General features: G+C 36.6%; 4 protein-coding genes across 28 annotated transcripts; all 4 read left to right on the top strand.

The window, feature by feature from the left end:
* On the top strand, positions 1–2956 carry LOC129303667 (B3 domain-containing protein At5g42700). 3 transcript variants are annotated; one of them, XM_054943141.1, is made up of 7 exons: positions 4–271; positions 352–447; positions 535–566; positions 671–836; positions 1203–1409; positions 1922–2010; positions 2780–2956. In XM_054943141.1, exons 1-6 carry the CDS (start codon positions 137–139, stop codon positions 1967–1969), a joined length of 684 nt encoding a protein of 227 aa, XP_054799116.1. In that variant the 5' UTR covers positions 4–136; the 3' UTR covers positions 1970–2010; positions 2780–2956. The 3 variants fall into 3 exon arrangements, with proteins under 3 accessions (XP_054799114.1, XP_054799116.1, XP_054799115.1); XM_054943140.1 differs by having other exon boundaries at positions 2752–2956; XM_054943139.1 differs by lacking the exons at positions 1922–2010; positions 2780–2956 and adding an exon at positions 1729–1910 and having other exon boundaries at positions 1–271.
* A 1792-nt stretch (positions 2957–4748) lies between these two features.
* On the top strand, positions 4749–10306 carry LOC129303214 (probable protein phosphatase 2C 12). Of its 5 annotated transcripts, XM_054942368.1 has the most exons (11): positions 4916–5081; positions 5478–5752; positions 6271–6442; positions 6589–6742; positions 6826–6889; positions 7350–7457; positions 8557–8682; positions 9156–9388; positions 9482–9681; positions 9764–9831; positions 9964–10306. In XM_054942368.1, the coding sequence occupies exons 2-10, from the start codon at positions 5555–5557 to the stop codon at positions 9787–9789; spliced, it is 1281 nt and encodes a 426-aa protein (XP_054798343.1). In that variant the 5' UTR covers positions 4916–5081; positions 5478–5554; the 3' UTR covers positions 9790–9831; positions 9964–10306. The 5 variants fall into 5 exon arrangements, with proteins under 5 accessions (XP_054798339.1, XP_054798343.1, XP_054798340.1 ...); XM_054942364.1 differs by lacking the exon at positions 4916–5081 and adding an exon at positions 4749–4896 and having other exon boundaries at positions 9764–10306; XM_054942365.1 differs by having other exon boundaries at positions 5519–5752; positions 9764–10306.
* A 2710-nt stretch (positions 10307–13016) lies between these two features.
* LOC129302163 (BRI1 kinase inhibitor 1-like) lies at positions 13017–14326 on the top strand. Its single transcript, XM_054940841.1, has one exon. The coding sequence runs from the start codon at positions 13234–13236 to the stop codon at positions 14176–14178; it is 945 nt and encodes a 314-aa protein (XP_054796816.1). The 5' UTR covers positions 13017–13233; the 3' UTR covers positions 14179–14326.
* Positions 14327–17418: 3092 nt separating this feature from the next.
* Positions 17419–26941, top strand: LOC129302851 (uncharacterized). Of its 19 annotated transcripts, XM_054941716.1 has the most exons (16): positions 17425–17713; positions 17933–19240; positions 19400–19793; positions 19890–20222; positions 20761–21056; positions 21165–21238; positions 22755–22839; positions 22948–22980; positions 23143–23229; positions 23320–23392; positions 23753–23796; positions 24973–25101; positions 25199–25297; positions 25583–25625; positions 25957–26202; positions 26527–26941. In XM_054941716.1, the coding sequence occupies exons 2-15, from the start codon at positions 18080–18082 to the stop codon at positions 26157–26159; spliced, it is 3054 nt and encodes a 1017-aa protein (XP_054797691.1). In that variant the 5' UTR covers positions 17425–17713; positions 17933–18079; the 3' UTR covers positions 26160–26202; positions 26527–26941. The 19 variants fall into 19 exon arrangements, 10 of the variants coding, with proteins under 10 accessions (XP_054797698.1, XP_054797695.1, XP_054797697.1 ...); XM_054941720.1 differs by lacking the exon at positions 25957–26202 and having other exon boundaries at positions 17424–17713; XM_054941718.1 differs by lacking the exon at positions 26527–26941 and having other exon boundaries at positions 19466–19793; positions 25957–26315.
* The last annotated feature ends 940 nt before the right edge of the window (positions 26942–27881 follow it).

The raw sequence follows: 27881 nt of genomic DNA, 5'->3' as shown, positions 1-27881 counted from the left end.
ATTGAGGCAATTGCCCGTACACTGGAAAGTGGGATGCTAACGGTCATTTGAAATCCCACTGAGGTGCTCTCGCAGCACTCAAAAGCTCGGGTGAAGGACGCAAGAAAGCACAGTGTGATAGAAGATTGCGTAAAAAATGGTGGTGCCTAAACTATCCTACGAGGAGAGTCGCCGCAAAAGATTGGAGGAGAACCAGAAGCGAATCGAAGCCCTTAATCTGCCCCAGCTTTCTCAAGCCCTACGAAATTCCCCTTCTCCCAAATCCTCTCCTGTACTCTTCACTCTCTACCCTCTCTGCATTGTTCTCTATCATAATCAATATATCTCACTTCCTTGCTCCTTTTGCTACAGATGAAGCATACCAAATCTCGCTCAACCCAGAAACAGATAGTTGTTGTAAGGAGGTCTGGCCGTGTCGCAAATATGCCTGCTCCTGTTTACAAAGAAGTGAGCTTCTTTCGTGAATCCATTTCTCATTTGTGGTTTCTAGTTTACCCTGTAATCGATCTCATCGTGGTCTTTTTTGTTCTACAGGTGGTTATTGATCGCGTGGCAATACCTAGAAGGTACTCGTGGTCTCAAGTTCTGCGAGTTAGAGATATATTGACCCTGTGAATTTTTTTTTTTTTGGTTGGGATAGAAAATAGTCGATAATATTTTACGTGTGTAGAGTTTACGGGACCAAAAGAAATTTGTCAAATTGCGTACTTGCTTCAGAGGAAGCCAGGGAGGAAGCTTTTGGAAGAGCAGAGAAACTACTCCCGGATTTAGAATCTGAATATCCAACATTCATAAAGTCGATGCTTCCGTCGCATGTAAGCGGTGGATTTTGGCTGGTAAGTGGTAGTGTTCCTATATTTTATGTAAGTTTACGTTAATCCATGTTTCCTTTCTTAACTTTCTATTCCTTGTTAAATAGGTAGCGCTTAAATCATAACAAGGTTGTTGAAAATCGAAATGTATTTGTTGGTTGACTCTGTTTAATTATTCACTCAAACTTTGTTTTCTACATGACAACTCATGTCTTGTCATGGAAACACCCAATATCCTCTATGCTCGGCATCGGCAGTAACCGTGTGTGACCTCTGTACTGTACAAGAAAATCAAATACTTTGAATACTTAGAAAAACTGTGTGCTTTGTTTATCAGACATGTCCTGCAATCTATAACGAGCTAATCAAATTGGTAACATTGGGCAATAGGGTCTTTCAGTCCAGTTCTGTAAGACTTACCTTCCAAAGCGGGACGAAATGATTACGTTGATAGATGGAGATGGAGATGAGTACTCAACAGTATATTTGGCTCGGAAAACTGGGCTCAGCGGTGGATGGAAAGGTTTTGCGGTGGCTCATAACCTAGCTGATGGTGACGCATTAGTTTTTCAGTTAATCAGACCTACAGCATTCAAGGTGATGGAAGATTGACTTTGGATTCATTTAGGACTTCGAGATATTGTATCAGTTATTCTAAAGGCTAGTTCATGCGGACAAAAAAAGTACCAGCATTTTTCAAGCCACATATTTTGGTGGTTACTATTTACTCACGGTTATGGTTTCTTACAGGCTTACTGACTCATTTTTGCTGCTGTTTCCTCCCTTTCGAACTGTCCTAGTGCTGATATTTGTACATTTGTAGTTACTCGCTGTCGCTTGTTCAGTTTCAGAATTAACATGCTATTTATATGAGTATAGACTGTGACATAGCGTAGTTGCTTATGTTATCTTTCAGGTGCACATTATTAGAGTGAAGAGTCCTAGGCTTACTGACTCATTTTTGCTGCTGTTTCCTCCCTTTCGAACTGTCCTAGTGCTGATATTTGTACATTTGTAGTTACTCGCTGTCGCTTGTTCAGTTTCAGAATTAACATGCTATTTATGAGTATAGACTGTGACGTAGCGTAGTTGCTTATGTTATCTTTCAGGTGCACATTATTAGAGTGAAGAGTCCTACTCCTACAGAGGGCAATTAGCTGTAAACGAATTGCATTTGGAGCTTTTCAAATCAATCTAGGTATTTCTTTTTCTTGCTGAACATATTGAACCTCAAAATTGCATATCTTTGGTTTGATATGATGTTGCTGATGTCTATGTTATTTTTTCTCTTTTTCTTAGGCAGCTCAGAAATTTGGTCTGGCTGGAATGAAAATATAAATGACGAGTATCATACCAAATAAAGTCATAGAAATCATTATTACATAACATATTCCTTGAACCAACCAAAGTCATGTACATACAGTATTCTGCTTAGTCAGTTCAGGGGCTTGATGTCAAGGAATGCAGATAATGGCAACTAGAATTTAACAAATGATAATATTTCAGTCAGGTTCTTTACTTTATTTTATTGGGAGAATTACATTCAAAGACCTGAGAAGACAATTATTTAAAAATAAGAATCAATACAGAATAGATTGATGGCAAAATGAGAGATGGATTTATTTTTCCTTGAATGGGATTTATTATTGATTCTTATTTATGAATAATTATCTTTTTAAGTTCTTGAACGTGATTCTCTCTATTTTATTTTATTTATTATTTTTTTGGCCAATGCTGTCTAAAACTTTTAAAAGCTGATACTGAAAATACTGCAGCAGCGATTAATGATACGGGTCTGAAAGGCATAGTCCGTCCACCTTGTATCATTATCTTTATGTTTGCCTCTTCAGCTCTCGAAGTCAGTACTAGTTTTTAATCCTGATTTTTGCTGCTAAATTGCCTGACTAACCTACAATTCAAATTTTTTTTTGTCTCCCAGTCATAAAGGTATATCTATTCTTCCGCAGGTACGGACGAGCTTTTGTGGTTATTTTTTGTTTTGGGCTCATGATCCTTATTAACTTATCTTTGTACGAGATCGAAATATGGGTACACAATACAGTAGTTTTGGCCGATCCGACGATGTCTGAAGACTGAACTTGTTTTGTATATCTCACACAAGTTAATTGTTATTATTCTTGATACGTGCCTTCTTATTCTTGATTACTTAATTGTTTTCTCCTCTCCCAAAAATGAAAATGATACCCAAAAACTCGGAAGATTTATAGAGAAGAATATTCTTACTGCATGTCACGACGTCTTAAAAGACTCCTGAGTTGTGTGGATATATGCCTCTATGGGGGTGTTATCAGGAATTACCACGTGTCAGATATGTGTTGGAAGTGATACAAGACAATGGAGTGAACTGGTATTGTAGGCTCGTGCTTCAGTTGACTTTTTCGCCCCCAACACCTGGTTGTAATGTATTTGGATTTGGATTACATTGTCCTTCTGGAGCAAGTTAATAGTGGGGCCCTAAAGGCGTGATGAGCTGTAATGAACTACGCATTTCCTAATATCCGATACCGTGGTGGATGGATGTTCTTGTTCACAGCTTGCAAAGAGCATAATTCTTAGTGGAGCATCTTATACGCCAAACGCATAAAATCCTTGAATTTTTTTTTTTTTTAAAAACGCTCCTAATGCTCATTCTCTCGTTTTGGATATGGGCATATGGCGTCTTGTGAACATTACGTAAAGCAAAACCCTCGAAGAAGTTTCGCTTTATCAGAAATTTTCATATTTAAAAAAAGGGATCCGGACACGAAATGGAAGTGATCATTTTGGTGCGTCCATGACGACATGAGCATAATTGATGTTCGTGTACTTTCACGCGGAGTTTGCCACGTAACGACCGCACTCGAAGGCCTCGTCGTACAGTACTAAGCATGTTGGGAATTAATTAATAATTATTAATAAGAAAAGAGAATTATAAATGGTTACAAGATAATTTTAATTTTGATATTATACGATTGACATTAAGCTGTGGAGAGCCTGCCCGTGTTGCTGAGTGGACATTTGTGCAAGCGATAATTGGTGCGGTGACTGCGGGGTCTCCGGATTGGGGTCAATGCTTTAGATTAAATATCATTGGATTGGGTTGTCGCGGTTAAGAACGGGCCCAAGCTAGGGCCCACTTTCACCGCAATAGTCTAAGAGACTCGGACGCATTGCTCACGGCAGGGCCATTTCCAAGTCATGCATGACCAGGTTGTCGTTTGACTGGGTCTATCTGTCCTTAATCAGCGCGTATGAAAGGAAACAAAAAAAATTAATATTAAAGGCACGCTTATAAGCGAGTTGTCTGAGATAATGAACCAATCACTTGTCTGGTTAAGGAAAAATACAAGAAGGATTATTATGGTACACTTTTTATGTCAACATGTGGGCCATCGTATTTCGGTCTCCGGCTACTATGTATGACGTTTGAGCCTCAAATATTCGTAACGCTTAAATAAGAACCGCGAGTGCTAAAGTCTTGCAGGTTAATCTGACGCTTGCATGCAAGTCAGACCCACAGATGATTTTATTTCTATTGTGATAGAAAGATAACTGAGCAATATATTATTATTTTATAAAAATTCAAATCTATTGACTAAAAATAATTTATAAGCTTGAATAATATATTCTAAAAATACATTAGTAATTTAGTAAAAATATAAAAAATGTAATTTACTAAAAGAAAAACTAATCTGACCCATCGTTAATGAAATATAAAGGCAATTTCATACAATATCTTTTCTATTAAAGAAAGATATAAACAAATGTTTTTTAAGGGCAAAAAGGAAAGATTCACGTGAACATGAATCATATACTAGTTTTGAACAAATTTAATATCAGATAATAACTTATATGATTGATTTATTGTTATCCAGATTGACTTGAAATAACGCACATTAGGGTTAAATCAAGAAATGTGCAACACCGCCTCAAATTGATTTTCGCAGCTGTATGCAAGCCAGGACGATGTACATCGAATGTGGCTAGCTGGTTTCGCAAATGGCTGGGTGCGAAGGAAACGAAGCATTTGCCACGTCATCACCTTTGGTTATTTTTCTTTCCTCGCCAAAATGAAAAGGAAAAGGTAGACAATGGCTCATTGGCGCTTTATATTTCTATCTCTCGTCTTTCGTTAGAGTCCCTGTCTGTAGACAATGGAATTTTCGCAGGACGCCGGGATCCGCGTCTTTCGATCACCGAGAGTAATGCAATTCAGCGCGGTTCCTTCTTTTCGCGCGTGATCATCATTCTTTCTATTTTCTTCTTCCCGTAAATTCTTATTCTTTTTCCTTTCCTGAATTCCCATCCCTTTATACTCCCGTCGTTCACGTGTTTGCTATCTGCCGTGTTTTACAATTTTGTGGAACTCATTGATTAGTATTCGGTTTTATATTTAAATCCTGAGCTTTTCACATCCTAATCAAATTTCCTGGATTTTGGTGAAGCTTTCCTCATTCTTTTATCGCATGCAATTTCATTTCTGATCGATCGACTATGTTCAGTGTTTCACCATTCCGGGCGATTGGCATATGTTCCATCGTCATGTTGATACCTTATTCATATAAGTACATGAATATAAATGCTCGATCAGCATTGAAATAGAAACTGGGGAAAAGGAAAGAATATTAAGATGTTACTTATGTGTACGAATTTGTATTTATTCAGGAGCCTGGAGGATTAATTTTCTGCGCATTCTTCTGCGATAGGTGTTATTGGAATTTTAAGGTTGAGGAGCGCGAAAAATGTCTGCAAGGAGTGAACACCACACCGTCCCCCTTTCGGTGCTTCTGAAGCGGGAATTGGCAAGCGAGAAAATTGAGAAACCAGAAATTATGCATGGTCAAGCCAGCCAGAGCAAAAAAGGCGAAGATTTCACTCTAATAAAGATGGAATGTCAAAGGGTGGTGGGAGACGGGGTGTCTACTTATTCTGTTTTTGGGGTGCGTTCTTGAAATTTTATTCTTTGGATGTATAGCACGTTGACTTTTTTTTTGGGATTTCCTGGATTTTAAGTTTATAACTTATCGACGGATATTGATGCAATAAACCAGAAGTCAATATGTGGTGGTTGTTACGTGGTTCTTACTTTATAACATGACATAATGAATGGTGCACGTAAACCGTTTAAGTATCTTATTTTGCTATGGTAGGATGAAACATGATGATTTTATTGACGATAAAAGCTGCCCATGAACATAATGATTTTAAGCGTGTTGCTTGCTGATAGGCTAGTTTTAGGTTATTTGCTTAGCGTCGAGTGTATTGTTTTTTCTTTTATGGGTTTATATTGTTACTTCATCATGTACTTGATTGCCGTAGATTGGTTTATGCTTTCCTTTCTTATTGTATCATATCACAAGAATTTCAGCCATTGATGGATTGAATTATTTTTTTATTTTTGGGTATAACTCTTCTGTTTCTATTATTTGCTGTGAATTCTAATTTCAAAGTTCTACAGCTATTTGATGGACACAATGGATCTGCTGCTGCAATTTATGCCAAGGAGAATCTCTTGAATAATGTTTTAAGCGCGGTTCCCCCAGATCTTAACAGAGAGGAGTGGGTGTCAGCATTGCCTAGGGCTTTGGTCTCTGGCTTTGTCAAAACTGATAAAGATTTTCAAGAGAAAGGTATGGCTAGATTTGCCTTTTATGGCATTTGCTCTGGCCTCTGTACTAACCATTCGACTGGAAGAGGCAAATTTGTTTTCGGATTATTTTTTAATCTGTTTAGTTGCGTGTATGACTTGTATATATTGTTACCTCCACATTTACAGGACAAAAATCAGGAACAACAGCAACCTTTGTGATTATTGAAGGATGGGTTGTTACAGTTGCATCAGTTGGTGATTCCCGTTGCATCCTTGAGCCTTCTGAAGGTGGGATATATTACTTGTCAGCAGATCATAGGCTAGAAACTAACGAAGAGGAGTAAGTTGTTATCAATGTTATTGTTGTATGGCTTTTTGCATTTACTTTTAACATAGCTTCACACTTTGTTTTCCTTCTGATAGGAGGGAGCGTATAACTGCTAGCGGGGGTGAGGTTGGTCGTCTAAATACTGGTGGAGGCGCACAGGTACTCCGGCTTTTAATCATACTAGCCCCCCTTTAACCCATAAGGTACTGGCTGTGCTGAAAATAATTATTAACCTACCCGTTCACAGCCAAAAGAAAGTGGCTCTGCTTGTGGCCTTGTGCATAAATCCTATTAGACATGATGTTTTTCTGTCAAGTTACATAACCTGGGAGTAAGAAGTAAACTGTTCAATCATACCATGGTCAATGGGAATGCAAATACACTCTTGTTGATTCACTGGTCACTCTATGATGCTTTATGCTATGGATAGGACCATCAATATAAGAGATCACTAAGACTTAACAATTTTCTGAGGAATTGTTTTCAGTATAAAGTTTTAGTGAACATGTTATGGTAGAGAAATTAATTTTCAATGTCAACTACCATTTATCTTTAATTTGACTTTAATTATCATCATCATTATTATTATTTTGCTTGACTATTGTAGTTGATTTTGTAGGTTGGTCCTTTGAGGTGCTGGCCTGGCGGCTTGTGTCTTTCAAGATCCATCGGTGATATGGATATTGGTGAATATATTGTCCCTGTACCTTATGTGAAGCAAGTGAAGGTTGGTCTTTGCCATCTTTTACTCTGACAAAAATTTGACCTTTTATTGATTAGTTATATATATAATATAATATGACTGCCTTCGTAAGTCAATTTCTATGTATTTAGTTTCTATATACTTCCATTTAATACTGTGATGTTGTTTCACTTTTTCTGTCTCATATGCAAAAACCATTATTTTGTTGCATAATTTCTGGATTTCATGCTTTGGTGATATCTTTCTCTGGCTTTCCTCGCCCCCCAAGTATCTTTTGTTGCAGTGTTTTGCAAATTACGAGATACTTATTAAGTTTTTGTCGAGCTTATTAATTCTATCCTTATGTGGAGAGGCTGTGATCTGTTATTCCTCCCCAAAGAAAATCATTTGTTGCATTTGCAAAAGACAGTGATTTTATCAGACCGGTAATGTTATATAGTAGTGAATGCTGGGCTCTAATGGGACAGCAAGAGCATAAAGTTAGAGTAGCAGAGATGAGAATGTTACAATGGATGTGCGAACATACACGTAAAGATAAAATTCGAAATGAGCACGTATGCGAAAAAGTGAGGGTGGCACCTATTGAGGAAAAAATGGTAGAAAATCGGTTGAGATGGTTTGGGCATGTACAAAGAAGACCAAGGGAGGCACCAGTGAGAAGAGTGGAACATATAACTTTGAGTCCGATTAAGAGAGGTAGAGGAAGGCCTAAGAGAACACTCTTGGAAGTTGTTGAACGCGATCTCTTAATTAATAATATTTATAAAAGCTTGATAAATGATAGAGCACAAGGGCGTCTTGCAATCCATGTAGCCGACCCCACCTAGTGGGATAAAGGCTTGCTGTTGTTGTTGTTGCAAAAGACAGTGATTTTGCTCTAGAAAGCCCAACCGCTTGAGATATTGAAACTCTCATTATCGGATCACCTTGAGATTTGTCTATGGTAGTAAAAAATTATTTAATACAAATCTTGAGAAAATCCAACAGTGGAAGAGTGTTTGAGCTCTCCATATGACTGTGCTATAAGAACTTAAGTCTTCTTTGTTTGTTACTGTAAATCCTGTATGTCTCCTCTCCAAAGATCTTAATCCTGGCCTTTAACTTTTTGCATTATTTTATGCAGCTGTCCACGGCTGGAGGCAGGCTCATCATCTGCAGTGATGGTGTTTGGGATGCTTTGACTGCAGAAGCAGCCCTTGATTGTTGTCGTGGCATGGCAGCAGATGTTGCAGCATCCCTTCTTGTTAGAGTATGCTTAGATCTTTTGAATCATTTGACAAAATGAGTTTTGTGAGCTTTTAACATTGGCTGTAAAACTATATTATGACTTCTCCACAAGTCACTCGGGGTTTAAATGGATCAGGGGTTATGGTTTCTTTTTTCATTATACCTAGGCCGAATACCCAAATATTATATAATAGTATTAAATTTAATTTTTTTAACCTTTCTCTAACATTATGCAGGAATTTGGGTGATTGGGTCATAATGTGATCTCAGCATATACTAAAATCCATTCCTGAATAAAGCATACAGGAACCAGATGTTTTGTGCATTTTTTTTTTCTGTTATACTTCCCAAAAGGATGAACGCCCGCCAAAAACATATCCATTTGCATCCCAAAAAGAAACCTCCTGTGCAGTGGACTCTAATCTTACTTTATAGTATTGCCATGTTGTGGTATGTTTGTTATTTTTACTCTTTTATGTACTGTTCTGCCTTCAGGAAGCTTTACAAGCAAAGGGACTTAGAGATGATACTACCTGCGTTGTTGTTGATATATTACCTCAGGAGAAGCCACCTGCTCCTGTGCAACAACCAAAAAAGGCAGGAAAAATGTTTAAGGCCATGTTTCGCAAAAAGTCCTCTGAATCATCTTCTTGTAATGACAAAGAGTACATGGAACCAGATATGGTAGAGGAACTGTACGAGGAAGGATCTGCTATGCTTTCAGACAGGTCCGGCTTTGTGACAAGTGCTTGTTAAATTTTGCAGGTGCTCTGAAGCTCTATGCCTCCTGACATGAATTTTTTTTTTTATCCGAACTGCAGGTTAGACACAAAATACCCACTCTGCAACATGTTCAAGTTGTTTGTTTGTGCGGTATGTCAAAGGGAGATCAAACCTGGAGAGGGTATTTCAATCCATGCAGGTGTATCCAACCCAGGAAAATTGCGTCCCTGGGACGGACCTTTTCTTTGTTCAAGTTGTCAGGAGAAGAAAGAAGCAATGGAAGGGAAAAAAACATCAGGTTTTTAATAAGTTCAACTCCGCTACTTAACTGTCTCTGTCTGGAGATTCATTTACCCATAATTTTAATTTTTCGCTTTCAGATAGGCTGAGCAGTGGAAGTGACTGACAAATTCTCGTATATATTTGCTTAATGAGAGCGCTAAAGAAGGTTCGGATAACAGGGAGGTCAAACCTCCAAGCCACAGTGGTTCCCTTCTATTATCATGGGAGCATCTCTGAATTTCGATTTATTTATTTATTCCACATGAAAATCCATATGAATTTTCTCTCATTTTTTAAGGCTGCAAATGTAGACTACCTATGGCAGCTTGTTAGAAGAAATCTTGACTTGGGGGAGTGAAAGGGCAACCATCAACGTGTTGTGAGAGGCAGCGTTACGTGTGGTATTGTATGCAAGAGTATGGCGGAGGTACTGTATTTTTTATATTCATGCGTGGAAAGTTGACTTACACGTTGTAATGTGACATACGGAGTTTAATTAGACTTCCTAGATCTCGGTTCCACGATAGGTTTGTGAATTATTTTATTCTTGTAGCATTTTATCTTGGTCATTCCTTTCATCAAACAAACATTAAATGTGATAGAGATGCTTGGAAATTGAAGTATATACATATTTCTTCATATGTTTTTTCCGCTTGTTAGATGCATGCGCAGGAGAAAATCAAAGATTGGGGGTGGGAGGATTATTTCTTCATTTGCCACGATTGCATGCTCTGGCACCCCCAATCATATGTTGTCATGTGAAAGTGGTTCACAGTTTCATGGATGTGGGATTGATTTATCTTGGTTATTAACTGCTAGAATCAGGCCCAAATCAATAGAAAGGGCTTAAGCAACTAGTTTCTCTGTTTTTTGTTTTTTGTTTTTTGTTTTTTTTTTTTTTACCAACGGCTTGAGCAAGTAGTTTGGTTGCCGAAATTCATCTCCTTTACTTTCTGTGAAAAAGACTATTACTTTTGGCGGCGGAATTCAGAATGTGTAAAAAGATCTGATGAGGAGTTGAGCGAAGGAATGAAATTGTAAAAAGAACATATTTTAGACATGGACCTCCTTCCTTAGCAACATCCCAACAACAACCCCCCCCAAAAAAAAAGAAAAAGAAAAAGAAAGAAAGAACAAAAGAAAAGGAAAGGAAAAAAAAGAAAGATCAAGAAGAAAAGAAAGCAACTCCCTCTTGTTGACTGTGTGTTGAACTTCATTGTTTTTCTTTGTCACCATCTTGTCAGCTTTGCAACAACATTGTCGACATTACCGCCATAGTTGCCGCTATCATAAAATAAATGATTATCTTAGTATTTGTATAAAAGGAGCGTGATCCTTGTTTGTTCAGCTTTTTTTATTATTGCATGCAATAACTAAGATTATGTCTAGAATTAATCTAATTAATGATGCCCTTCTACTTGTGTGTATGTAATGTTGACCATTTAAAAAAAAAATGAAATTGATAGTAAAAAAAAACGAGAAAATAAATGAGAGGTTTCTATTTTTTTTTAATCAAATGAATATCAAATGTGATTATGATTTATTAACATAATTCGTTCTTCATTTCCTTTCATAAAACCGATTTCTAACAATGAACTAACTTCGTTAGTCCAGCTAGCTTTTCGTCGTTCTTGGAATCATTTGAATTTTAACATTTCCTCCTCGATACTTGGAAGGAATCTAAAGGAATGGTTTTTAGAAGAACAGAGTGAAATGTAACATGAGCTCATGCTTTATAAGAAGCCTTCTTAATCTTATAAAGCGTTTATTAGGACACTTCGTAATTTTACAATCTTTATTATCCATCTGCGCAAGTTATACGCTTGCATTCCGTAATGTTTGGCGGTATCCAAATAAGATGCTAGTAAAAATATGTTTACACGCTGTCTGTTTTCTTTCCTCCTTTTCTTTTATTTTCTTTTCCATCCTGCTGTAAAAGGAATTCTAAAGTTTTGTTTGTTTTTTTTTTTGTAGAAATTAAAAAAAAAAATTCTGAAGTTTTGAAGTTGAAGTTAGAGCTGGACTCACATTTAATTTTCTTATACCCTTCTCTTTGAATTTCATTGCCCAAATGGATATTAAACAGCTATTATATTATCCCAGAACAATTTCAACAGTAAATTAGCAACCACAGCCAAATTAACTCATCATAAGAAAATTAACTGAAGCCAATCTTAACGGTCACCTTCACTCATGTCTCAGTATTTAATTTAGGTGTGAATGTCGCCTTTGGCTTCTTGAATTGAAACATAGAAACACGACCTCCCTCTCTATTAGTTTGAACTTTAGAGAGAGAAAGGATGGATATTCAATCGAATGGCTCATATCAGAGGCAGAGAAGATAGAGCTTCCCCACCCAAAAAAGCATCAAGGTGTGAAATGTCAAGTGTCTGTTTCTATGCTCTGCATTTTCCTCCATCTCTTATCTTGAAAACTAACTAAAATAATGAATTCACAAATATGGAATTTTAAGAGGTAAAAAGTGGGGTTGATGTCTTGATGAAACAGTCCAACCAAATAATGCCTTCATGATTAAGATGTTGACCTGAACCATGCGTACAAAATTCCTTTATGCCGCATGTGGACCACCTCATACACTAGTATGTGGGTCTCTCCCCCATCTCTCTGTTTTCTCGACTTGCATTACACGCTTTGATTGTTTGTTTTTTATGTTCATGCCTTCATCTATTACAAAATTATAATTGTATGTATGTATTTGTGTTTATAAATATAAGAAGATTTAAATTTGAATTTGATTTTGATACAATATTCGTCCCCATCGTGTCCATGTAGAAGGGGGCTGCCATCACATGACCTCCCCAAACAACATCCGTCCTCCTGTTTCCTTGAACATTCGCGTTCAATAATAATGGGGTCAACAGTACTCTAGGACTGTCATGATTTCACTTTACCACTCTATCCACCACATATTATAATTACGCTTATGTATTGTAACGGATCACCTTTTCCATATTGCAAGTTAGTATGTTTAGATTAACCCCATGACATATTAACGTTGTTTTCTCTGCACTGGAGGAAAGAGCCAATGACAGTGAAAGAAGCAGATGATTTCTTAAGCCATGCATTCAAAAGATTCCATTTTGACATGGGGGGGTTTTATATGTACTCGACGATTACTTCGCGGAGGGGACCTTTCTCACTGCTAAAGCCAAGTCTGCTAAGCCATGCCAATCCCATCTTGATTTAGTGGCCAAATTTGGATCCTTCTGACCTCATTTCCAATATCACTGCCGAAATTGCTGTTGGACACTTGTGCTTTCCCAAGGGCCCACAAAAGCACCAACTTTTTTAACACACGAGTGAAATCTATCAATATCATCTCCCTCCATTCATTATATGAATAGTTAATTTCACAATCTCTCTCTCTCTCTCTCTGTGCGCTCCAGGATTCCTTTATCCCTCTCATAGATAGCCATAGCTTTGTTGACGTCCATAGAACATGAAAAGATTGTAGACCCCCCACCCTCTTCACCACTGAGAAAAGTTGCAGATCAGGAAATTCAGATATATTGTCTCCAATCTTGTTAACCTTGAGCAGAATCTTGCAATGATGGAAAGGCCTCAGCAGCAAAAGTTTGAAGAAAACAATGTGGAAAAGAAAACTGAAGGATACACGCTAGTAAAGGAAGAGAGTAAAGGAGGCCAGAGTGGAAAGCAAGCACAAGCATCATCATCAACATCCTCTTCCCCAGCTCATGACTTCTCCTTCACAATCTCTCTGCACAACTCTTCCTCAGCCACTGCCCCTGATAAATCCAAACCTCCAACTTCATTTGCTCTTGATTTATCTCCTGCAGATGACATTTTTTTCCATGGCCGCTTGCTTCCTCTCCACCTTCTCTCTCACCTCCCTGTTTCTCCTCGCTCTTCCACCACCTCCATGGACAGCTTCACCCTCCCTGTTCGGGACTGCGGAAGCATCGCCAGCAGCGATAAGAGCAACTTCACCATGGAAGACATCAACAAAAACAGCAACAGTAGTAATAGTAGCAGTAATAGCAGCCAAGAAAGCAGGAGCAATGGTGGGTCAAGAGAGGGAGGAAGCAAGTCCAAGTCATCCTTCTCAATCTTTGGATTTACAAGAGGGAGAAAGGAGTGTCAGGTTACAGGGAAGGAAGATGATAAGGAGAAACACAAGAGGAAGGTGAGATTGGATTTGATCCGTGTTGTGAAGAAATACTTGAGAATGGTGCAGCCATTCGGGATTTTCCAAGGGAGAAGAGAGAAAATTGGACAGTCTTACTCATATTCAGGCAATCTAAGTCCCATAAACAAGAGAGACGTGGTCAAGGGAAGAAGAGGAGAGTATTCAGCACCAGCTTCAATGAGGACTTCACCTACAAATAGTGGACTCTTGCTTCCAACCTCCACATTTCCTCCTGCTAGTGATAGTACCATGGAAGAACTGCAAGCTGCTATTCAAGCTGCAATTGCCCACTGCAAAAACTCAATTGCCAAAGATGATAAAAGTCAAATGCTGATTCAAGGGTAGATTCAGAGAGAAAGTTTTTGCATCTGCATTCCCTATTGATTTATAATCATATATTGCTATCTTATTTGATATTTTGTGCATAATTAGATACATCAATAAAAATGTACTTTTAGTGTGATGCCAAATGGAAGTGCCACTTTATTTGTTACATCTCAGTTCTCTAAGAATATTACTCAGTTATAAACTGGGTAAAAAAGAGAGAGAATATCACTGTGTCTTCTGGTACTCAGTTATAAACTGGGTAAAAAAGAGAGAGAATATCACTGTGTCTTCTGGGCTTGCAGCCCAATTTAAGCAGTATCCAGTATGATGTCTGAAATCTTCATCTCCAGAGTTAACGCCTTAACGGTTAATAACTTGTGAGAAAACACTTTGACATTTGTCAGTACAAGTTACTGTAGTTTTTTTGTTGTTGTTGTTAATTTTCCGTACATATCTACATGGATTCTCTAAGATATTCATAATACACACACACAACGACCATATATATGTCAGAGTTATTGATCTGTGGCTGCCTATGTTAATTCTGACATTCTACTGTAGACGACCCATAGTGTCTGAGAGATTGTGCAACTGAGTTCTTCCTAATTTTTCCACTTTTCTTTCTCCTTTTCATGTGTATTTTTTTTATTTTTTGTGGAATATAAGGCCACAGCATAACTTTGTAAAAGAGACAAATATTAAATTATGTATAAAATTATAAAATTTTTACATTTAGATAAGAGATTATAAAAAATCTTAATGTCAAAATTATCCCAAGATGAATGGTGGGCAAGCAAGTTGGCAAATTTGTTAGCTTTTCTATAAACATGATCGAAAGTGAACACTTAATCCTTTATGATGAGATCTCTAATTTTTTTATAATTTCAAAGAATGGGTATCTTTCAGAATAGTTATACTCGATGAGTAATAAAACTTCTATTAAATTGGAGTGGACACTAAATTCATAGAATTTAGCATTCTAACAAAGATTGAGGCCTTTAAAAAATTCCATAAGCTTAGCTGCCCTGCTAGGATAATAACCCAAGTATTTGAACAATTTCTTAGTCCAATTATCCTTTTTGTCCTTGATGATACCTCCATAGGCAATGACATTGTTGATGTTAATAAAGTCGTTGATGTCGAGCCTAGCCCACCCAAGTGCCAGAGGGTTCTATTTAGCTTCGTATCTAGCATCACTTTTGTTTAAGTGGTTGATTTTAAACTAAAGATTTAGGTCATTGATTCTCTACTGAATGTAGAAAAAGGCAACATCATTTTCTTAGATGTCATCTTCTATCTAGATTTTCTTACATCTTGACTTCCATATGTTCTTGTGCAAGGGCACAAAGTTTTTACCAAGGCATTCTTCTTGTGCTCAAGTTATTAGCTTCATTTTTTGTGTTCCAAGTTAGCCAATCTTACACATGAAAGAGAAGAATGTATTAAGCTTGATAGAATTGATTAATTTTTTCCAAACATGAATAGAAGAGGAGCTGTAATTAAAATTAAAGGACAGGTATGTTGTTGGAGAGAATTTCTATTACTCTACATGTAATTGGTTTGTAGCCGATACTAAGTAACTTTTTTAAGAAAATATTTAAGTTTTTTTGTAAACAGGCTACTTCCAAATTTTTAATTCAGAGTGGGTTTTTGTAAGAGTCAGTGGATTTTTGATGTTTTGGTTCAAAATTATATCAAACACAAGCTGAACTGAGACAAATTGGACCATACATATCAGATTCCATGCCAAATAATGGGCTCTATCTTGTCGCAATCACGTCAGAATTATAAGAAAGGGGTAAGGCTACAACTGTCAGTGATATACAAAGAGCACCAACTCGTTCATCAATCATCACACATCTTTTGAAGATTGTGAGGAAATTTAAACCTCAATACACTGTACACACGGCACACCAACCAACCTAAGCATGTCAAAGCTCCAGGGGGCTACATCATTTGAGATCAGAATAGCAGTTAAATGCACTGATTGATACGAACAAAGAGAAAGAAGACAAAAAGGTCAAGAAATCTCTGGTGTCAGATGCATTGAAAAAGGAAGAGGAGAAAGTAGAAGCATTTTGAATCATGAAACATGCGAAGGTGGTAGGGCGCACAGAAAGAAGGTGTGGTCTGCACCATGAGGGTCTCAAAACTTGATGTGACAGGCTGATATACATAGCTTTACAGTATATGACAGAATTAGGGTAATAACACAGCACAGCAATTAGATGATGGCAAGAAGACAATGCCCAAACTTACTGGGTTTACTTTACTCAAGGCGCTATTTTATGGGGAGGGAGAGAAGGGTTGTGTTGTGAGGAAGCCTTAAAGATCATAGCAATGATTTATGAATTAATTAATGGAAAAAGATAGTAATAATGAGACATAGAAAGATGTGTTTGAGGACCACTAAGCGGCGCAATTCCTTTAGACGAGAGAATCACAATCCATATGGTGGCCGCATAGGATATGAATGTTGTCGAAGGAGCCGTACGGTATCGTCTGACTATTTTATTGGACTTGTATATTTAAATATTTATGTGAAGGCCGCATAGGATATTTTATATTTATTTACACCCGGGCCCTCCATCTCATCTCATGTAATTTGTCTCCTAGTGGCGCGCCTCATGAAAGGTTGGATGTATAGACTAGAAAGTAATATTATTTGTATAATAAGATGATTTATGAAAATAGAAGTATACGTTAAAATTTGAGATAAAATATAAAGTTTTTTTTGTTAAATTTTAATTATTTAACAAATATCATTCAATTTAAAATCACAAATGTTCTTAATTGGTTTTCGTTTTATGTTTGGTGTCTTATGGTTTTCATTTCATCTGATATCAAATACCATTTTGTGTTTGCACTAGGCGATTCTATTCTCATAGTCATGGATAACATATCAAAAGTTGTCTCCAATTTAGCCAAAAACCTCTATTAATTGAAAGTCATTGACATTCACCCACCCTTTAGAATATCAGATGGGACCATATTTAGATAAAAATAAGAATAAGACCTAAATTAAACCAAATAAGCACAGTTTTTAACAAAGTAATGATATATAAATTCTTCGTTGACATATTTATTTAAAACTAAAAACAGTATTGAAATTGAAATGCATGTTGCTCATGAGTTTTGGTTTTGCAACCTTCGAAAGAAAGAGAGACCCAAGCATATGCGAACCTTTTATCATGGTGCAACGCTGCTGCGTAATGCACAATGCATGCTACGATGCTACCATAGAAAAAGAGGAAATATTCAACCTGCATTTCACATCGCTCTAAATACCTCTTACCCCCGCTTCGAAACTTTCATAGCTTGAACGATCACTTAATTTTTTTTTTTTTTACGGACTGGCATTGGAGATTACCCTAATTTTCGTTTTGCACAATATTACTTCCAACTACGGAAACAGAAGCCATTACCCTTGAATAACGGATGAACCAATGTTGGTTCCCGGCGTTCAGATAGTTGCATCGAATTTTTCTCTCATTTCGCTGCCCCTATGCCGGTTCCGTTTTCTTCTTTCACTGGCGCCTGATCATGTTACAAGGTTCTCCTCTTCACTTTCACTCTCCCGTACACGTAGAAGAACAGAACCTCTCAAATTGTTGATTTTCATATCTATTTTTTTATTCATGACGTTTCAAATCCCTGTAACTGTACGTGTCTCCATCAATTTCCGTGTGAAAATCCATTGATGTTAATTACCATTCGGTCTTATTAAGAAAATTTCAAAAAAATTAATCTTACGTGCTTTTTTTTTTTCCAGATAAAGAAAAGAAGAACTCTCGGTTTATTCTGATCGATAGGGCTCTCATGTTTCTAGATTTTCTTTATGGGTTGAAACACGTAACTGGTAAGCGGAGTCGATTGGAATGAAATTACTAATGATTAATAATTAGAATAATTTAGGAGAATGCAAGTGGTGGGGAGGCTAGGCAGTTACATTAGTCGGGGCGTATCCACGGTGTCAGGCTCCGTTCGCCCACTTGGTGGCGCTGTTGATATTGTTTTAGTAGAACAGCAAGATGGGAGCTTCAAGTCGTCGCCTTGGTACGTCCGATTTGGGAAGTCCCATGGCATTTTAAGGACAGAAGAGAGGATGATCAGCATTAATGTCAATGGAGTGGAAGCAAATTTCCATATGTATGTGGATCATAAAGGACAAGCTTTCTTTCTCAGGGAGGTCGAAGCGGAAGAGGGAGAATCTATGTTGTATCCATCATCTTCTGGGGATGAGGCAGATTTTCTTGATAAGCTGCATTTGAAGTCCAGAAGTTTTAGTTTCGAATCAGAAAGATCAAATTTTATGGCTCAGGGTGATATAAACACAGGAAACATGCTGACCAGAACTACTTCTGACGGATCAGTGACAACCGGGCTTGTCTTTGGCGATAGTAATTTTCAGCGGGATATTCCCAATGCTGATATGAACGCTGCACGGTCATTGGAGTCTGCTGAAATCGCAGCCAACCTGTTGGAGGTAAAGTGGTCTACCAATCTTGCTGGTCATAAACCACCTCGAAAAGATCGTGTAAAAATTCAAAAGAGAAAATCTCAGCGTGGTAACACGGATAATTCTTCAAACCAAACCCTTAATGCGCAAGACGGCCTCTGTTCCAACCCTGACCTTGAAGTTCCCGGAGGACTTGATGAGGATAACGGTATATACTCATCATGTTCAAGCACCGCGGCTGAAGTTAGCTTTTTAAAACAGGAAACTGAAGTGATAACTGAACTATCAATGAGTGGAGATATTGCAGAGGATGTTGAACATGACAAGAACATGAAGGAAGTTATAACTGATTGGACCGTGAGTGATTTGGAAGTCGCATGTCTCCAACTTCAAGCTAGCATTGGAAAAAAGCAGTTGAGCGGAGATGTGCCTGGTGTTTCAGAGGAGGAGATTCCACATGATGAAGTTCAGACACTAGATTACAGTGAAACGTCAAAAAGTTCAAATGGATGCGTGCATTGTACAACTGGACAAACTCATGAGGTGCTGTACCTTGATAACAAAAAAGGTGAAACACATACTCATGCGGAGATTTTACAAGCGACAACTGTACTACCTGAGGTGAACTCATAAGCAACAATTAGACTAGAAAAGAATATACGTACATTTTTATGAACCATCAGTGGGAATAATTGTTATATATATATATATATCCTGGAATGATTAAATAAGGCACAGCTTTCCTTTTTCTGTTCAATTTGACATGTTGAAATTCTTTAGGTTACAAAAAATGAGGAAGTCACCGACAATGCTGATGTCATTGTGCCTGTAATGGTGTTTTCTCAGACTTCTCAGCAAACAAATTGCGCTCATCCTGGTATTAGCAGGTCTATTGTGGCAGATATAGAAGACCAAACAGCACTGCCAAAAACGCAAACCATCAATCTGGATATTGGACCTTGTTTAGCTGAGAAGGATGGATCAAACTGTGTTGCCGGTATTTCATCCTACAGCAGCCTGGGCAACCAAGCTTTAGATGGGAAAGTTTTGAAGGTTGAAGAAGTTTCAAGCAAATTGACGTCTCTGAAGTCTTCTGGTGATTGTGTACTTGGAAAAACAAACAGACAACCATCTCCGAATAGAGAGGAAGAAGATTTTATTGTCAGTGACCTTGGTGAGTACAGATTCAAGGATCAACCTGAAGAGTGAAACTCCTTTGAATATGCAGACAAAGAAGATAAACTTTTTAACAGTTTTCATTTATCTCCAGAAAGTCAAACAACTGATATTGAAAAGTTGAGAGTAACATCCAGTCATACAGTTGTCCTTAATAATAAGGATGGTGGGGACGAAGACAGGCAGCAGACAAAATCCTTTTCTGGTAGTTTACATTCTGTTAGTAATGCTCTGGGTCAGCATGATCTGTGTCATCCTTCAATTCATTCACAGGACTCAGCATGCAGTATCTTGAAGCAGCCATCATTTGGGAGAGATGATGTGAAATGTCTAAAACCAGATGACCAATTATTGCCTGGGGAATCAGGTTTCAAAGACAACAATACTTTGGGGGATGTTAAGAGTACAGCTATAAATCCTCCACTTGGTAATGTTTTATGCCTTATTCGTTTTTATGCTTTTTAGGAAAATTGAAGAAATCAAGATTTTTCACATATTATGTGCTTATCGTTCTTGCAGAGGGCACCACATAATGGTATTTGTTTTTAGATAAAACCATTCATACTGGTTTTTAAGAATTTGCTAGTATGCTCGAAAGCAACTCACTTCTTACAGTACTGTGGTTAACAACTAGGCTTGTATTCTATAAAAGAAGATCAAGTTGGCATTAAGCAATTTCTGTAGGTAGTTTATATATTGTGCTTCACAAAGATATCTGTTTTTAAGCATTTGTTATATGAAGGAATGTGAGCTGATGCTGCTTTTAAAGGGTTTGGTGTTGAAATTTTGGATATTGATATATTTCCGTTTCTAGATCCTGAATAGCAAGGGATAATAGGCTTGTTGTCAACATTAGCCATCATTACATTTGATGGTATTTAGGCATCATTTATTCTGAAAGTCAACAAACATGTGAACTGAAAGGCATGTGATACTGATTAAACAAGTTGAGAAAAATAATATAGGTGTCTCATCAGCACCCAAACCTTCCCCCAGTGGGAATTGGAAGCTTTGGCCTTTCTCCTTCAGGGGATCAAGTTCTGAAAACGTTGTGGTGCGTGCTGTTGATGACAAAGATACTAATGCTTCAGAGAGTTCAATCAACAAAGATGAAGACAGAAATGAGCTCAAACCCAAGCTACTGAAAAAGAATGTTAGGGCAAAGACGCCAACAGCCGAACAGCTAGCATCCTTGAATCTAAAGGAAGGGAGGAATACTGTAACCTTCACTTTCTCTATGGCAACGCCAGAGAATGAACAGGTCAGCATTTGTGCCTTTTGCTGAAATTTTACTTTAAGTAGATGAATTTATCCCCACATTTCCTTCAAATTATTTCATGTACATTATGTCCTTTTGCCTTTCTAACAGGTTGATGCCCAAATATATTTATGGAAATGGAACAATCGTATTGTGATCTCAGATGTGGATGGGACAATTACAAAGTATGTGCTTATTGAATAAGGAACTGTTTTTATATTCTGGAAGCATGCTGGTTAGCATTCATTTTTTTTTTTATGTTTTATTTTTCGTTTTCTGTTATTGATGTTATCTAAAATGAAGATTGGCATCTGGCTAATGATCTGTGCCTTAACCATTCCTACAAATCTCTGATTATTTATCATCATTGAATGATTATTTTGATTAACTTTAAGAATTATAAATTTAAACTTTGGGAGAGGGAGGTCCTTCCGTGAATTCTCCTTGATGTTTCTGTCTGGGTGATCAAGTTTTCACAGAAATATGTTTACCTGGTGCATATCTATATTTTGCATGTCTAAGTTGCTTGCTTGACCATGTCTCAAACATAATTACTTTCAATAGGAGGACACCTGTGCACAATCCAAGAAAAGAATTTTATTCCCTCTAGACAACTTAGACATGCAAAAGTTACTTTTTTTTTTTTGGCTATGTCGTTTTAGCAAAAAGCGAGCGGAAATTGAGTTTGCACTTTGATATGGCTAAAGACTAATAGAAGGAATATAACTCGATAGAATAATTTTATTTGGTGCTATTGTTCTCTTATGGCGGCAAGACTTGTAAAATTTCAATGTATAGAGTCATTCATTAATCTAAACAGGCATATAAAACATACATGGAGAGACACCTGTGTTTGGAAAGAAACTAGAACACATCCTCTTGCAACACAACGGGTTTTTAAATTTTTATTTTGTAAATTATAGGAGAAAAGATAGGAAAAGAAAAAGGAACAAAGACCAAAAGCAAAATCAAATGCCCCCTAGAAAATAATAGGGTCATATATCTTTGACAATATGTGTTGGTTAAGGCCATTCGCTTCATAGCTATAAGGATTTATTCCTGTGTTTAGTTGAAATAGATGGCCTAGATTGGCAAGTTACAGTTCAATGTGCTGATGGAATGTGTAGTAACTAGAACTTCGTTGGCAGAGACAGGCTCATTTGTATGAATTGGTGATGATGTACAAAAAGTACGTTAATCCCATAGTTCCACTATAATCATTGACGCTGATCACTTGTCCATTCTTTAAAAGCAATTTTTTTGATGATTTATGACAAATTATCATGGTGAAAGTCCCACTTCACTCCAAGAAAGTCCCACCTCCATCTCCCTCATACACTCCCTTTTGTCTTCTGTTACCTGTTTTGGCTGCAGGGATGTATGGAGTCTAATCAGTGTACTGTTCTAAAAATTCTAAGTTACGAGGTTGATAATGGTTTTATTGATATTTCTTACTGTATGGTGTGAGTTGAACTTTGGTCAAAAATATATATATATATATATATATGATGGAAGTTTGGACAAAGAAAAAAAAAATCATGGAAGTTATGCTATTCTTTTCTGCCATCAGTTTTGACATGCAGATTCATGTTTCTTCCTATAGACTCCACGTTGAATTTTCTCTTTTTTGTCAGTTTTAACACTGCTTTATAGTTTGACGATAGTTTTTTCCTTTTTTTTTTCTTGTTTTATTACTAATAGGTCAGACGTTCTAGGTCAGGTCATGCCTTTGGTGGGTGTAGACTGGTCACAGACAGGTGTTGCACATTTATTCTCAGCTATCAAGGTTTGTTTACCCTGCCCATGTGTTTAGGCGTTTGGCAATTTCTATGTGAAAATACATTGTGGTTAAATATTTAATACACTGATCTTACTGTGCTGCATATGAGCGAAGTTTTTTAACAGGTGGGCTCTTAGCAAATTATTGGTAGGCCTTTCTGTTAATCCCACAACACTGTAGGCTCTCATTTACATGTTTAGTTGTTTAACCTTTCTTGATTTATTTTCTGGCGAAATTTAAAATGAAAGCAGTTCCCTTACCCTGCCTATAACAGCTCGTCTTTTTCTCTTTCTATATCAAAATTCGCAGGAAAATGGTTACAAACTACTTTTTCTCAGTGCTCGATCAATTTCTCAGGCCTACCAAACCAGACAATTCCTGGTTAATCTTAAGCAGGTGATGTTTAGAAGTCAAATATTGGTTGTCAATTTTAGTAAAGAAAAGTATAAAATAAATTCACGCTCCTTATCACATTTGTATAAGTAGGATGGAAAAGTTTTACCTGATGGTCCTGTGGTTATTTCTCCTGATGGAATTTTTCCCTCTCTATATCGAGAAGGTATTTAGTTTGTTCTCTATCTTCTCTGTTTTGCTGTTCCTTCTTTATTGCCCTTCCTCATGTGTTGGAGTTCTTTTTGTTTCTAATTCCTATTCCTTGGCCGCATTTGGAATGTCAACTACACCTTTTGGTAACGCGCCTTTGTTCTAACTTCTAGCACAAAGTACCAATACTTTGCATTGAAAATGGATCATTACAAGACTTGAAATCATTATTCATGTTTCATGCATGGTATTAGTACTTTGCGGTTGAAACAGAGACACATTACTAAAAGGTGCAATAGACATTTCGAATGCTTCCTTGACCATGCCTCTCTCTCTAGAATAGATGAGCTATGATTTCCTACTTTTCTATTTCCAGTGATTAGAAGGGCCCCTCATGAGTTTAAAATAGCTTGCTTGGAGGTTAGTTTCCCCACTCTCAATTACTTTCATGGACATAATTTTAATATTTTTATTCCAATCAGTGTTTTGTAGAATAAGTTGAACAGTCCACAAGGGGTTAAAATTTGTTTATTTATTTTAATCAAAGGAAGCCAGGAAATGGCTAACCACACATTACTCATAGTGAGTTTCCTGTTAGTTACAACTATATTCATACTGCGGGAAGGATGTACATTAAAAACCTTAATAACCATACTTTCTCCATTGGCCTTACTAGCAATCGAGTCAATGCATTCATTAGCTTCATGATACAAGTTTGTCATCTGAACATTCCAGGCTTATACCATCAAGTCTCTAATCTCATTGGTGGGCTGAGTTATTTTCTTTAGCCATAAATTCCAAAGCTTTATGGCCCACAGATCCGTGATCTTAAAAGCATAAAAACCTACGTTGCAATTAAGTCCACAGGTTTAATTGCCCATGTGGTGCCCTCACGAGTTCACCACACGAGGCTTTATCATCCATTTTAAGGGCTTCATCAATGTTCTAGCACCAATCCCCTAGTTCCGGTAGCCTCCAACTAGTTTTTCTTTCACGTCCCTTACCATTATACAAGTCTGACCACCTACATTTTCCACGAATGCATCTCCTTATTAACTCCTCTGAGTTATATTCCTTGTCTTCAAAAACTTTACTGCGCTTCACCTGCCATATAATCCAACAACCATATGCATACATTTACTTCCACGGAATTTTTCCCACCCTTCTAGCACCTGTCTTTTCCTTGCAGTTCTATATGAACCAGTAATGAAGGTTTATAGAGAAAAAATCGTCTCATTGATTGGGGGCACCAGTTTTTCCCAGATATTCGAAACTACTGCAACCTGCGAGGGCATGAATGACATCTTGCTGGCTGCATCCGAATGGGCATTCTGAGCTTTGACTTCTGCCTCTATGACATCTCAATCCATTAGTAACCAGTCTGTTTTCCAGGGCGAACCAGAATAAGATTCTTCAAGCATTTGATGTTTACTCTCTGTTACTGTCTTAGGGCTTAAACGTTGGAAAGCAAATATGTTTGTTCTATTTCCAGAAAAAGTTTTTGTTCTATTTAGGCGTATCTACAATCTAGACCAAAGTGATGGTGCATCACTGAACCTAACTGGTAGTCTTATGGTTGCCTTCTGATGTTTCCAGGATATCAAGGCACTTTTTCCTCCTGATTGCAGCCCATTTTATGCTGGCTTTGGAAATAGAGATACTGATGAGATCAGCTACCTCAAAGTTGGAATTCCAAGAGGGAAAATCTTCATTATTAATCCAAAGGTAAATGAAGTCCTTTAAATTAATTTAGAAAATCTTCATTTTAGAAGTATGTGAAATATAATCATGTCAAACAACTTTCCTATGCTTGAGTTTGCAGGGAGAGATTGTTGTGAACCGCCAACATGACACGAAGTCTTATACTTCTCTTCACGCTCTCGTGAATGGGATGTTCCCTCCTACGACCACATCTGAGCAGGTTTAGTTCTAGAAGAACTTGCCTTTCTTTCCTAAAACTGAAAAAAAGAAAGGATTTAAAAGAATCCAAAACAAAGGAAAAGTATCTCATAAATAGGGTGATTGGGTTCCTCATATTTTGTTTTACCATAATTCAAACTCGAAGTTGACTATAATGCTTTTGAGAGGCAACTCGAGCGAATCATTTAGGATATTGTCTAGAGTGTAGGATAGACTCTGGTAATTTTCTTGAATTAAATTCGTGTTCTGCTCACATTCATCACGTTGTGTTCCACATTGGATGCAGGAGGATTTTAATTCATGGAATTACTGGAAGCTACCTCCTCCTGGTATAAATAATTGAAATGGCCTGAGGCCATTTAATGCTTGATAGTCCTGGTCTGAATATGGATGAGTGAAGGTGACACTCAAGAATTAAATGGGTAAATTTATTTCTTAGCGCCAAATATAATTTGCTCAAGAGTGGAATTTTCAACTCCGATTTATTAGATATATCTTTCAATGCGTCTTAAGGATCTGCACTGGTGTCATTTTAGTCAGAAATTTTATTAATTTCTAACCTCTTCTTTCTCAAGATATTATTAACATTAATGAGACTAGAAGACTATCTTTTTATTTAGACTTTATACTTACAGATCTTGATATGAATCTATTGTTTAGGCGTGCATTTCGACACCGGCATTATAAACCTTTGTTGGCAAATTCAGATGATCTGTGTGGTAGCCCCAAGATTCTCCTTCTGTACAAAACATTTATCAGATGGATTGATCTATTGGCGCTCAAATGCCATCAATGGAAGATTTGTGAAGAGCAGGATCATTTTTCCTTCCTCCTGCTTCAAAGTCATTTTCCCTTGTTCATGATGTGAAGTCACCACAATTCGTCATTTCTCATTTGTGGCCCCTAGTTAAGCCGTTTACATTTGCTTGTTTAAATCGTGCTTGTATATAAACTCGAGCGAGTCTCTTCTTCGATTTCCTTTCTTCAATTGCACGTTCCACTTTTTCTATTGAGTTAAATTGGTACTGTAGTTTTAATATTTTATAAAATGTCTTGAAGCAGTTCTTAAAATGTTGGTGCGAAAAAGAAAGCAATAATCCGTCTGTGTCATCAATTCCGGATTCGGAGTCTCTTATTCTTATTTTTGCTTATTTATGTGTAAAGATTCCCGCTTATCCCATCACATGTAATTATAGCCACGTACTCATGGAGGAATATTGGTGTGTGCAGAGGGGGGATCCGAGTGGTGGAGGTATGCTAGACAGTACCTCTGTGAAGGATTTGTGGGTTCAGCCTGAGGAAGGTGTGCTGTAAATCAACTGTGACGGATCATTTATAGAGGAGAAGGGGAAGGCAGGAATTGGGGTTGTCTGTCGGGATGATTAGGGCTGTTTGATCTGTTTTCAGGGTGAGGAAATTGTGGCGGCATCTGCTTTTGTGGCGGAAGCTGTTGCTGTGGAGAAGGGGCTGGGATTGTCAAAGAATTTGGGGGATAAAAGGGTGGTCATTGAAACTGATAATGAGGTGCTGTATTGCAGAGGGATGAAGGGTGTGACTGGATAATCTCTCCTATTGTTCTTTTTTTTCTGGTGCGTGACCAGGGTAATTGTGCTGCAGATTGCGTTTCAGTAGGGTATTTGAATATATTGGACTTATTAATTCAATTTGAACAGGATTTATCACATCAAACTTTAAATATCCTACCCTTTTTAAAAAGTATATATAATCAAATCCAATTCTAGCACATTCGAGCTTATTCAAGTCAGCTCTAACACCTGAAACTTTTTAAAAATATTTTTTTTATTTTGTGAATCAAGTTTAATTTTTAAATAATTCTGTTAAATATAAAATATTATTTTAACTTTAAAAGAATAAAATAACAAATAACAAATTATTAATTTTGTATTTAAGTAGCTTTATTATTGTTTTGTTGTATTATATGTAATTTATTCATTAATATTTTTTTATTTGTAAATTAATATTTTAGTTGTTTAAATATTACTCTTATCATGATCATATATAAATATTTTATACATTTTAATTAAATTATATTATTTTAATTATGATCAAATTAATTTCAATTCAATCACGATTAAATTACTAATTTAAAATTATTGTTTTAATTAATTCAAAATTTTTAATAATTTTTAAATAAAATGTACTTTTTATTTTAAAAAATATGAGAAAAATAATCATCATTGCCTTATATGAAACAAAATCATTTAATTATGAGTAAAATATTTTTTTAAATTATTTTTTCACTTTTTATATTATTTAACCCTTATATACAAGTGTTTTTTATTTTGATTTATTCTTAATTTTTAATCAAGTCAAGTATGGACGATGATCAAATAATTATTTAAAAATATTATTCTATTTATTATATTTATTTAGTAGTAGAATGAAAATTTTGTACATGCCCAAATTTTATTTTTAAAAATATTTTTAATGTTATTTTTATGTTAAAATTAATTATCTTATTTTATAAAAAAATATTTTTTTTGGATATACAAATGATGTATAGGACTCAAAACTTTTTTTAAAAGAATTGGATCTTAAAATATAAAAATTAATATTAAAATATA

This window comes from Prosopis cineraria, unplaced genomic scaffold, assembly GCF_029017545.1.
Source record: "Prosopis cineraria cultivar Desert tree isolate PC_DT_omini unplaced genomic scaffold, ASM2901754v1 PC2, whole genome shotgun sequence".
Classification (NCBI taxonomy): Eukaryota; Viridiplantae; Streptophyta; class Magnoliopsida; order Fabales; family Fabaceae; genus Prosopis; species Prosopis cineraria.
The sequence above is the reverse complement of the archived record's forward strand: the minus strand, read 5'-3'. Positions and strand labels throughout refer to the sequence as shown.

Coding starts and splice junctions, on each gene's coding strand:
- LOC129303667 (XM_054943139.1), top strand. CDS start 137: ATGGTGGTGCCTAAACTATCCTACGAGGAGAGTCGCCGCAAAAGATTG. Junction 272..351: donor CTTCTCCCAAATCCTCTCCT/GTACTCTTCACT, acceptor CTTTTGCTACAG/ATGAAGCATACCAAATCTCG. Junction 448..534: donor CTGCTCCTGTTTACAAAGAA/GTGAGCTTCTTT, acceptor TTTGTTCTACAG/GTGGTTATTGATCGCGTGGC.
- LOC129302163 (XM_054940841.1), top strand. CDS start 13,234: ATGATGGAAAGGCCTCAGCAGCAAAAGTTTGAAGAAAACAATGTGGAA.
- LOC129302851 (XM_054941716.1), top strand. CDS start 18,080: ATGCAAGTGGTGGGGAGGCTAGGCAGTTACATTAGTCGGGGCGTATCC. Junction 20,223..20,760: donor AGCTATAAATCCTCCACTTG/GTAATGTTTTAT, acceptor AAAATAATATAG/GTGTCTCATCAGCACCCAAA. Junction 23,230..23,319: donor TCCTGGTTAATCTTAAGCAG/GTGATGTTTAGA, acceptor TTGTATAAGTAG/GATGGAAAAGTTTTACCTGA.
- LOC129303214 (XM_054942364.1), top strand. CDS start 5,555: ATGTCTGCAAGGAGTGAACACCACACCGTCCCCCTTTCGGTGCTTCTG. Junction 6,743..6,825: donor CTAGAAACTAACGAAGAGGA/GTAAGTTGTTAT, acceptor TCCTTCTGATAG/GAGGGAGCGTATAACTGCTA. Junction 9,389..9,481: donor TCTGCTATGCTTTCAGACAG/GTCCGGCTTTGT, acceptor TCCGAACTGCAG/GTTAGACACAAAATACCCAC.